This window comes from Corapipo altera, unplaced genomic scaffold, assembly GCF_003945725.1.
Source record: "Corapipo altera isolate COAL_440 unplaced genomic scaffold, ASM394572v1 113, whole genome shotgun sequence".
Taxonomy (NCBI): domain Eukaryota; kingdom Metazoa; phylum Chordata; class Aves; order Passeriformes; family Pipridae; genus Corapipo; species Corapipo altera.
Window position 1 is genome coordinate 3,909,869 of NW_020884895.1, and position 12,497 is coordinate 3,922,365.

The following is a 12,497-nucleotide window of genomic DNA, read 5'->3' on the forward strand; positions in this document are numbered from 1 at the left end:
CAAGAGTTGACTGCAGCATTAAATACTTGATGAAATTATAATTTCATCTATCAGAAATAGGCCTAAGCTTTGTAGAACTGTAGCTGGTTTAGTACCAATGTGTAGAAATATCTGCTTGAGTAAAGACCAAGAATTTTGCTCCTGATGGTTTAAACAGGCACCTGTAACTCAGGCCCAAGTCTGAGCATTTAAACTGGAAGTTCTTCTGCTAAATGGTCTTCAAGTTCTCAGACTAAACAAAAACTGCCTGAATGTCATTTGAATATTTTGCAAGAAAATTAAAACTCCTTCTTTTCTAAATTCAAATTGTATGTGTTCAAGAATATAACATTCCAAGCCTTCCTGAATGTTCAAAGGACAACTGGCAGGAGTCAGAGGCATAACCCTGTAAATCAAATTAGGACCAGGAACCTGAGAGGGTGAGAAATGATGGGGCTGTAAAGGTTGTGTGTGGAGAGGACAAGGCTGTGGTTGGGCAGCTGAGTGAACTCTGGGTTACATTTACTGGTGGAGAAATGGGAATGACCCCCAGGCTGGAATTCATCACTAATCAGTGAGCTCCAGGGCCAGTGAGTTCCTGGGTCAACTGATTTGAGTTCAGCTGCTGCATCCCCTTACACACACACATCTATGGGTGTATGTTAAGTGTGTGTGTGTCTTTATGTACAGCTGTGAGGTTTTTTGGGTTTGTTTTGCTTTTCTTCCTGGTGGACTTCTCTCCAGCCTGAGGCTGCTGGGAATAAATCTACTGCCTGATCCTGGGCCTGTGGCACAGCAAGCCTGGCTTTACTCTGCCATATTTTCCTCTAACACATAATTAAAACAATGACTCAGCTAGAAGTGAAAGTTTTATTTAATAAATATAATTTTCATAAACCATTTTCAAAACAGCGTCTACTGACCAAGCTGTACAAGGAGCAAGCACACAGCCTCGCTGTCAGAGGAGCAAAACCAACATGAGGCAGCCACAGTGTCAGAGGTCCAAAATTCTTTGTACTAATTATTGCTAGTTTCCAGTTGGCAATGCCCCTTATTTGCCTAAAATTAAGGATCAGCATCTTTCAAATAGTACTTCTTGCAGAGATTTTATCATTCCAGTTTTTTTTTTTCCTTCGGAAAAGCAGAACTTGATCACACTTCAGTGAAAAAACAGGAGGACAAGATGATCTGTTGTTTTTGTATGCATAGGATCTGAAATCTCTTGTGAGACTGCAACTAGGAATTGTAAAATCTGTTCTTTGAGATATAAATAAGATACTCCTGCAGCAAGGTGAGCCTCATTTTTAACCACTTTCCCCTTTCTATATATGCCCCAGAGATTATCTTCTAGCCCGTTCTCAAAACGTAAAAAGGTTGAGAACCTGCTGATGGATGAAGTAATTTCCTTTAAACCTGCTGAGGAAAAATTAATCCACCCCCCAGGCCAGGCCAGGGTTTCTTTCAGACAAGTCACACTCTGTGCCACAAACAGCAGCACATTTATTTCATCACGTTCCAGGCACAGCGTCAGCCCAGGGCCCCTCCGCTCACATCTGTGCATTTACAGCCCCGCAACCACCGCGGCCCCTCTGCAGCGATGACGGGATGGACTGAGGGCAGCACAGCCGGAGCCAGGGAGCGACAGGAACATCCCTTCAACCAGCACCACACGGGCTCTCCACCCAGACAGTCCTGATGCCTCTGGGAGCAGGATTTAGCTGAAGGAAAAAAATCTACGGCAAGCAGAAGCCTCGCAAATACCGATGCAAATGCACTTCTAAGACGACTGATGGCAAGAGCTGATAGAGCCACGAGCATCCCGTTCTTCCCTCCTCCTGTTACAAACTGAGTCATTCCCAGAGAGCAGAACCCAGATAAATCATGCCGCTGGAAGCAAACAACAGAAGCAAAGAACGTACAAAACAACCAACAATAAAAATGTTTCCAAAAAAACCCCCAACCCAGATCTGCAAAGAAGAGAGTCTAGCAGGGAACTAATTTAGGAGCAGAATAAAGGATAAAATTAGTCCCTAGTGAGTGGTTTGCCCAGTTCTAGGAACAACTTTAAGCAGGGACATCTGTGTAACAAACAAGGCAGTGGTGAGTCCAGCGATGATGGCAAGTTATTAGGGATTCTACACCAAAAAAATGAGAATCCCAAAATAGCTCAAAAATAAATGCTTCCGAAGCACATTATGCTTGAGCATTTTAACACTGAATTTCACCAAAATCACAACTCCTTAGAAGCACAGAAGTATCAAACTATGAAAAATGATTTAGACTACAGCTTTGAGACACTTCTAACACTAGAAAATATTTTATTCCAATATAGAAGTTACACTGTCATAAAAAACATGTTTGAAAGTACTACCAAAGGTTTTCAGTAAGACACTGTAGGTGACTAATACGCATTCTAAATTGCATGAGCTTTTCTCAAATCAGCTTTTGCACTTGAAAACAATAAATCACTCTGAAAATATAAAGCCAAAGTTTTCAGGGTTCCTTCCTTTGCAGTTTTTGTTCCCCCTCCCCTACCTGTAAACCTTAAAAGATATACAGAATACTCTTAAGCAGAATATTTACATTTTAGTTTGTGAAACAATTCAGAACATCTTCCCACTGAAGTCTTTTCCACTGCATCCTTTTAAAAGCTTAAGCTTGGCAACTAAAATTATGTTTTCCTAAGTAACAAAACCAAACCCTGTTTTTTCCAGAACGAGAACTGACCTGCTGGGAATGCAATCCCATTTGGGAGGGGCTGTGGAGAAGGTGCTTCTTCAGAGACACTGCATAGTAAAGCGAGTGTACACCACTCTTCCTTTGAACTACAAACTCCTACTACAGGCTTTTACGGATTTCAAGGCTAAGAGAGAATAATAAGACATTTCCTCCCCGTGGCAAATTGTCCCCCACCTGTTCCCACTCTGACTCGGGGACGAATGCCAGTGTTACACGGAATTAGCCAGATTTTGTTCTGGCTTCTACACGAAGGATTCTGCACTGTGCCCAATGCACAGTGAATGGTTTCCTACACTTCAGCTGTCAAAGAAATACACAATCTTTCTTCCTTGAATAGAAGTGTTTTTAAAAGCTTTGTGACATCAACACAAAACCCCAGTCACTTCTTCCATCCAAAGTATTTGTCACACCAAAAAATCTGGTCTAATGCAAACCACGTCTATGTTCTGAATGAGACATTACTGACTTAGATTTACTGCAAATAGAAAAATATACCTTGGCAGAGAGATGGATTCTTAAGTTCCTCCTTAATTGTTTAAATGCATGTTTCTTCGGTAACCTTACAAACACTGGGAAAAGGGAAAGTAGGGGGGAAAGGGAGGAGAGGAGATGGAAGGTTTTAAAGAAACACATAATGAATGTAAATTATTCTTCAAATATAGGACTGTGCTGCTTTTGTGCAAATACAATTAACACATTTTTGTGGTAAAAGCCAAAATACATCACCCGCAGAGCTGAGCCAATGGAAATGCTTGGAGTGGGGCTGTACAAGGCCTCTGCTTCCTACTGCACAATGTTAACCCCAGTCTGTATTTTGGTCCAGGACACACGAACCACACGGATGGATGAGGTCACACACACTGACGGGACAATGCTGTGGCTGACACGGACAAACAAGTACTGCTGAAAGGTGGAACACTGTGATTTAGGTGTAAAAGATACAGCTAAACAGCAGATATCTGATTAGAGCACGTAATTCTGCATTTCCTAGGTAACCGTGGCAGTGTGAAGACTCTGAGAATGAGAAACTACTACAAAGAAAATAATTTTAAACCCATGTATAATATTATAGATATGAAATATAAAGTGATAGGAGTAGATGAAATCCAAGTGTATTTTGCTAGTAGGGCATATATGGATAAGTTTTTTTGGGGACTGGAGAGACAACAATCAGGTTATTGCATCTCTGCACTGGATCCAGGTTTCAAGCTGTCTGTAGTGGGATGAGTCACATGTTCATACCTGCTGCATGGAGAAGGCAAGGCTCAATTTTAGTGATTCCTCATCCCCTGGACACTCGCTGTGGGGATCCAGTGTACACCTGACATTTTCAAGCTCAAGCTTGTTTTTAGGTAAGGTACATGCAAAGGATCTGATCCAAGGAAAGCGGGACCTCTTCAACGCTTCCTCTCCTCATTGAACCTGGGAGAATTTGGGATGAGGGATTTGAGAAGGAGGGATACACTCCTCTGGCAGCAGCCCAGGCCCCCACTGAGATGTCACCAGAAGGGTGGAATGTGCCTGCCTGAATCATGGAATACAAAGGATTTGCTGTGAAATGTGCTCGGGGAACAGCACTGAGGGCAACGGCAGCAACTCACCCAGGCAGGGGGAAAGCGGCTTTGCCCGAATCCTACACCTCCCCACACCTTTACTGAAGAAGTTCTGGGAGTTGTTATTCACAGTCTGTGTTTCATTTACAGTTTATTCTACCCTGAGTTAATTTTAAATACACAGCCTTACATCTTTAACTGCCCAATAGAGACAGTATTAAGTTATTGATGGGACTTCAGTGTCAGAGGCTGACTTAAAACAGGATGTCCCGAAGCAGCAGCACTTTCACCAGCCTCAACCCACAAACACCACTGTGCCCAAGGCAGTGCTCTGCAGCCATCCCTGTGGCAGCACCTCCATTTCATCTCCCACATCCAAAGACAACCATTCTGGCTGAAGGAACATGTAAATGTTGCTGCTACCCACCCCAAACCTGCAGACACGTTTATACTGGGACAACAGAAGTACCTGCAAGATGCACCATTCAAACCTCCAACTGTGCAATTTGCTTTTATTGGCATACTCGGGTATCAAAACATTGCCATCAAGGTCTCGGATCCTTCCGATATACGAAGATAATTAAGCATTAATTATATCTTCAAAGTACAACATGACCAAATATAAATACATGAAAAAGAACAAAACATGCAAAAATTCCCCAACTTTAAAAGATTAATAATTCAAAAAATTTATGCTAGTGAGACTTCTGCACAATCCACCAATTCTTTAAACATTTTTCCATGTCGGCATTGAGAACTGTTAAAAACACCCACACATGGCATAATAAAGGATGACTGGCTTCCCAATTATACTTTAAGAGAACAGTGAACTGTTATATCCCTTAGTATTCCAAATTATTGATTTGTCACAGTTAACAGTGTTTTTCAAAGCAATGACTAATGTATTGCCACTCATATACCAGCATAAATATTTGAATTGCATTTAACTCTCAAAAATTACTAAACTGATTGCTCACAGAATATGGTAACCGTCCACAGAAATAAAAAAATTGATCCGCGAACTGCTAAGACAGCATCTGAGACACAGCTCAAAATTAATGTGTGTGTTTAAAGGAAGGGTCATCATGAAAAATGCCACTTTTAAAACTTCAGTTGTGCAAATTCAAGTTGATTCAAATTGGATCACTCAAATTTGGGAGGAGAAAGACGTTGTCATTGCGCTGCAGTGACATCTCAAGTATTAAATTCAGGATTTCAATCTGCTCGTACGGTAACAAAAAAGATCAAATGGTCAGAGGTAAAAGCATTCCTTACCTCCAAAAAAATTATTTAGCAATTTGTAGATATAATTAGAAAAAAATACTGGAAGCAATAGCTGTGCAGATGCCAGGTCACAGACAAGGTCTGTGCTTAGGAGTCACTCTACTCTTTCCTAGGGCAGCGACGGACACTGGACTCGCCTCAGAACCTACAGGTGTGTGAGCACCACATGGTTTCCACAAGGCATTTACAAATGTCCCTGTCAACAAGTGGCTGAGTCCATTGTGGAGAGAGTCAAGATGCTTCTGTCGTTGGCATAGAAGGGATCCGAGGAACTCCATGATCTAAAGTAACAATAAAAGAAAAGTTTGGCTGACTGGGAACTTATACTCTACAGAGGTGAGGAGAAAAGTCTAGGAAAGCAAAAGATAGAAGTGCTACGAGATTAGGCAAATGTTCCTCTTTAAAAGACTAATCTATTAATTTCATGTAGGCACCTGCAATTCATTCAGACCTTTGAGAACACATGCCAACTCATGTCTGCTGTGTAGTTAATAATTTACTCACAGCTATGGATATTTTCCTCACTATGAACTAAAACAACCAGAGGTTTATATGCCCCTTTTGCCACTAAAGTTTCAATACTGTGCCCTCAGGGAGACTCTAAATGCTGCCTGTGTACACTGAGGCACCACCCGAGGCCATTCCAGCAAAGCCCTGTGGTGCACAGCTACCCCTGGAAACCCGGCACGCCCGTGTCCCAACGGGAAACATCCACACTGGCTGCAGTCGTGGGCAGGCAAAACTGATCCACAGCCATGAATCTATTTCATCCCCTTTACTGTTAAAATTTAAGACATCAGGAAAGCTGCCTAAGACGTCACAGCTTCTGACTGAGATGGGATCTCACAATGTCTTTCACTTGAGGACAAATTACTGCTTGGGAAGAAATACTGTTCTTGGCTGAACAACGTTATGAAAATTATATGTGAAATGCTGAAAAATAGAAGGTTGGAAGGCAGGAAATCAAAACATAATGAATTTATCCTCCAAATTAGCCTCTGTCAGAAATCTGCTGTTTCTTTACAACTGTTACATGCAGTGCCTTGACACAAGTACCACTAATGGGAGATCCAACAATTCAGCAATGAATCCTACTGTACAAGAAATGTGATCCAGCATTCTTAGTATCTGAGTGACTGACAAGCTGACAGACAATTTAATGGAACAGACAGACAAAAATGCATTTTTTAACATACCACACCACACATTTTACAGCCTAACTGGAGCTATAGAAAATACTTCTCAAATACATTTTACAAGCAGTAAAATAAACACAAGAGAACTATACTCCTGTGGCCCACTACTCCAAGCATTTGTACAACTTTGATTCATCAAAGCTTCTATCAAAATTTGATACCATGTTGGATTTCCTGTTCAGTTCTCATATTTGACAGAATATCAGGAGCACAGAATACAACACAAGTTGCTACAGCAACATTATTTAAAGAAGCGCTCTTCATTCTACAGCACTTGCACAGACAACGTATTTCTCAGCATCACTTCATCCAACAAAAATAATTTGCAGCTGCCTCCTGGTTGAATAATTTGCTGCTTTATACAGCACAAGTGCTCAGGAGACCAACCTGTTGGGGACTGCACAATTTTCTGAAGATTTAGATACAAAACACAGCAGCTCAAGCTCGTGAACAAAGCCTAAACAATTTTACAAGCACTTTAAAAAATTACTCGAGATTTCTTAACTGTACCTTCAGCATTTCACGACTTGTAACTGCTTCATGTGATTCAAACAGTTAAGACGTTAAAAAATGAACAAATACTTTCTTATATTACCAGGAAGTGTAAGGGAAGAAAATTACTTTTAGCCTTGGTTTTAAGTGTCAATGCTGAGTAGAAGTAGCTGAAGTCACTGGAGACAGCAAGTATAACACACTTAAAAAACCCCACCTCTTTTCTAGTTGTACTGTACATAAATTTAAGTGAAACTAGGAGATTGTTCAGAGCAATTTCAACTGGAGGCAGCAGCAAAAACCACAGAACTTCAAGCCCTTAGTGTAGCACCAAGGTAGTTTTGCATATTCATTAAACGTAATCCTATTGTCTGTGTTCTAAGAACTCTGCAATTATTTGGCTCGATGGAACTTCATCTGAAAATTACATGAGGTAAGCAGACAAGAAACCTGAGAAAAAGCAGTCTTCAAAGATTGTTTAATATTCTGTCAAATATGAGTTATCTTCAATAAGTATTTGTAAGTTCTTAAGGAAAGAAAATTTAAGTGGAACAAAAGAGAAAATCGTAAAACTGTGAATGCATTAAATAAAACACAGAATACCTACCTTATAAGACTACAGGTTACTAAGGCAATTGTTAACAAAAATCTTAATTAGATAACAATAAATGGAAAAGAAGTAGCATGAGAAATTCCTCATTTGGAAAGCACAGTTTTACAGAGAAGTGGAAAAAAACATCAAAAAACTTAGAGCAACTGCTACCAAAATGTTGATTTTTAGACCAATTAAATGCTCACCTTGTAGATTAAAAATTCTATTAAATTGTTTATTTTACACATCATGCCCGCTTTCTATACAGCAAGTTTGAATTAAAAATGTACTTAGTCATAACAGTTCATATTTCATATGGAATGAAACATTTTGCATATTCATAACCTAGGTTTGTAGAAACACTGAATAAATTTCATAAGCAAGCCAGAAGAGAGAGACTGACTGAAACCACAGACACAGTGTTCAACACAAGAGTTCCAACAGAGATGAGCTACAGACCAGGCAATACCTAAAGGCAGAATCAGAGCTGACAAAGCTGTCAGTGGAAATTACCCACACAAGACTTGATACCCAGTGAATGATATCACAACCTTTAACAGAAAGAGACAAAGTTGTCCAAATACAAAATGAGTTTCCTTGAAAATGTGTGAAGCTCAATGTTTTCAGGTTTGCCTTTTGACCAGTGAAGGACCATGATATCATTCAGAGACTGAGAGATTACGATGTACAAAAGACTATTTTGACTTCTACCCCCAAATATTTCCATGTTTGTTCACTATCCCTCTATTTGGACATGGGGAGATGGCACATTAGGGGATTCAGTGAGAGCTCCTCTGACCATAAGAGCAGTATTGCTCTTTAGACATATTCCATTACTCTAACATGCTTTTATCTCCCACTATGTTTGTTTCACACATGGTTTGTGGAGGAATTAGCACATATTTTGAATGGCACACATGATTTTGACAATATACCTTCTAGAACCGAAAAAACATTTAAAATTCTTAGAACCTGAAGACTCTGTTCTGTCAATTACTCTGATTTTAGAAATAGCTTATAAAAGTTATACTACAAAAATATTTCATCTTCATATCAATCAATGGCTGAAAGATTTAAAGACTCTCCTTCTAACAATGAAGTTATATTTAAGGGGGGGAGTGTGAGCCTTTTGTATATCTTCAGGAGTAATTCAAGCTCCAAGGTAAATATTTGGAGGTTGTACATCCAGAACCAAAGGGAAAAGTCTTTCGACTTCAAAAACAACTCCTGATTCGTGAAGGCAAAAAAAAAAAATCATAAAAAGGAGAACAAAAACAGCAGCAAGGTTTGATTTTCTAAAGAGAAGAATGTACAAATCAAGAGAAATTACGATAGATACAACACAAGAACTTGTGGTAAAGCCAAACTAAACACTTTAACAGAAATCTTTTGAAAACTGTTTTTCCCCTCCCCATCCCAAAAGAAACCACTCAAAAAGAAACAAGAAACTGATCTTTCAGGATGAAAAGAAGTACAATAAAGAGTTGCATCTCCTACTTAGGTAAGCAAAACCTGCAGCTGATTTCTAGACATCTACTGCTGCAGGCTCATCGGGTTCCAGTTTATAGGAGAATCGTCTGCAGCAAAGGCTATTGAGAGAAATGCCACACCTGTTGACCCGGGTTGGGCTACATCTTCCCATTAGTCGTTCCAACATTCTTCTAACAGATGTGCATGCTGTTTCCCCATCTGAGAAGCAGCACATGGAGTCCAAGCAGTTGATACCTGAACCTGCCTCAGTAAGCTGGAAGGAAGGAATAAAACAAACAAACAAACAAACAAACAAAAACAAATAAAAAAAAAAATTAGTACTCACAAATTCTAGCAATGAAGATGTTATCAGAAAACACTTAGGAAAAGCAGATTTTCTTAAAGTTAGAGTGTTGAATATTTTTCAATTTTATAGGAGAACTACAATGAGGAATTATATTCCTGTGCCCCGAGGCCTATATACATTAAAATTTGATCATTCCAAGGTTTGTTTGCAGCCTTGGTGAGCTCATGGAAATGGTTTAACACCACATCTGCCTAATGCTGGAAATGAACTGGTTAGGAATTCTCTGTGTTCCAGCTCTAACAAACCCCACAGCAGAGCACATGCAGTTTCAGCTGGGATTCACCTCAGTGGGCAGACAACAATTTATACAAGCTCAGCTCTGTCCTACTTTGAGGGAAATCAAGAGAAAGCTTCCGGCTGGGGCTGCAGAATACAATGCAGCAATCTGATCCTATGTAATACTTTTTCCTCAAGAAGTGTGGAATGCAAGTTCCTACAATAATTTACAGATATTCACTACTATAGATACCCTTGGGTTGGTACAAAACAAAAGCACATTCCTGATTTTACAAACATTGTTTATCCAAATGCAAACAAGGCTGATGTCAGAAAGGTTCAGTCATGTTCATGCCAACACAAAGAATAATTCAATATTAGCATAATAAACTTTCAACAGCTGATTTTCTGTAGGTGAGAAAAAAAAGCAATAGAAGGAATAAAGGGGAAAAAAAAAGGCAGTAAGAGAAATGTATGGGTGTAAGTGCCACCTACCAGTGTGCTCCTTTACAGCACTGCTGCACACCAGCCAACTGCAGCAACCTGAAATCTCCCTGAAATCTTGCATTTCTAGAGAGAAGAGCCTAAACTGACTCCAGTAACCTTTCCAAAAGGAAACAAAAATGTGAATGTGGAGTGTGAGGACGCTTTTTAATTTAATTTTAAACTCTCCATGAGGGCATCCTGTCAAACAAATTTTGAACACACAGACTTAAGCATCCATTATCCTGTCCTCACATCACTGAATGAAGATTCTGGGAGGAGGCATCTTAGTCTGTGATAGGACACAGTTCACTTAAGAGCTTCCCACAACTTTTCAGAGCGTGACCAAAGCTCACTGACTGTTGTCTGAACCCCAATTTTTTGCACAACACTCACACTTGGTGAACACTGCAACAAAAGCAAAGAACTTCAGACTTCCCTGTGGGAATGGTTTACTGTGAGTGGACACAATCCTTCCTAATCCCCCAAAATAGGCAACTGGACACATTTACAGCTTCATAACAGAACAATTCCCAGATAACAAAGAAGAGGCAGCAACAGAAATGAGGCATTTGGAAATCCAAGAGAAAAATCCCAATTGGTAGGGCAAGGAGGGAGCACTGGTGTTTCCATGCGTCTTTCCCCATGTCTGTCCCTTCCTCAGCTCAGTGCCACATTCCCCATGGTCCCTCCACACCCTCCCATCACTCTGCTCAACATGATGCCCACAGGACTGTCAGTCAACAGTTGTCTGAACATACAGAAAGCTCTAAAAACTGGAACCCTGGATTCTGTGGATGCTGCACCTGGAAAGCCATGGATGAGCACAGGCAGAACACACACTAACATTCATTTAGGAGGTCTTGGGGACACAAAAGGAACATTTATTATGACAATGAACTCCTGAGAGACAGGAGCAGAAGCACTGCAACCCACAGGTCTAAAAGGGGTTCTGGTTAAAACACAAACAGAACAAAACACACCTCAAGAGAGCCTGAGTCCCTGAACACCCTCATTTGATGGCCATCACATCTGGTCACAACTGCACTTTCACAGAAAATCAGGAATGGCACAATTTGCAGCACTGCAGTACCAGCAAATATGACCTTCACAGCCACATCAGACTGTGCTCACAGAGTTATCAGACAAGGAATTACACAGAGCAGAAGGAATTCCTGTTTGGAGGTCAGCAGACAAGCTCCCTGCTGCACACGGCAGTGATCTTCACAGCTGTGTTCACAACAGTAACTCCCAGCATTCCTACACTTAGGATTTCAAAAAGAATATTTAGTCCATCCATTATCCTGAAGCAGAACAAGTTAACACCTTTAAAGTTACTTCAAAAGGTCACATTACAGAGGTTTTACGTAGGATCAGATGAACCAGACAACTTTTTTCCCTAGAATGTGCTGAGAGCTAGCAGTCCTACATATTGTTCAAAGACTGTGAGAAAGAAGAACCAAGAGTAACTCAAACTTGTTTCTAAAGAGTGAAGCCTCAGCTATGATTTTGGAGGGCTGCTACTTCCTTTATTCTTCACTAGTTAGATACAGAAAACAAGGATCATGCTTCAACTACAATTTATGGAACCATTAATATAATTTTAAAAAAATCCAACAGCATATGTGACCTTACATAAGCCTGGAAACAACAATTCTGTTTCATCAGCTTCAGAGTTGAGTGTAAAGTAACACCGGGTGAGCTCCTGCCTGGTGAACACAGATTTTTATATTTATATCCACTACCTGGAAGGAAGATACACACGAATCCCTCTTCTCACTTTTCTCCCTGTGGAGGACAATTATGACCATAGTTTTATACCACAGTAAAACTTGGCATGGCAAGGCAGTAATGTTCTCTGAAAACCTAATACACATCCTTCGGAAACACAAGGCAGGAGAGACAACGCTTAAAAAAAAAAAAAAAAAGAGTATAGAGAAATACAGGATATTATTAATAACTGGGCTGCAAATAAAGTATTTTCATAAGGTAAGATCCGGGATCTCAATAAACATAATACTTTATATGATAATGGCCCGTTTGATGTAATAAATGAAAAAGCAACTGAAGTGCAGAATGATTCAGCTTGATAAAGAAAAAAAAAAATCACACTATGATGCAAATTT

At 40.0% G+C, this 12,497-nt stretch overlaps 1 protein-coding gene across 10 annotated transcripts in view; it reads right to left on the reverse strand.

Annotated features, from left to right (window-relative positions):
• Window positions 1-830: 830 nt before the first annotated feature.
• The window catches only part of ATP11B (ATPase phospholipid transporting 11B (putative)), a 65,422-nt gene continuing 53,755 nt past the window's right edge, over window positions 831-12,497 (reverse strand). For 2 of the 10 annotated variants that reach the window (XM_027647248.1, XM_027647250.1), the window contains 2 exons: window positions 9,446-9,579; window positions 831-3,287 (listed from right to left, as the gene is read on the reverse strand). In XM_027647248.1, the coding sequence (XP_027503049.1) occupies window positions 9,477-9,579 (103 nt within the window). In that variant the 3' untranslated portion in view covers window positions 831-3,287; window positions 9,446-9,476. Of the gene's footprint in view, window positions 3,288-4,765; window positions 5,837-6,685; window positions 9,580-12,497 lie in introns of those variants that run through there. The other 8 variants (XM_027647247.1, XM_027647243.1, XM_027647252.1 and 5 more) reach the window with 6 other exon arrangements.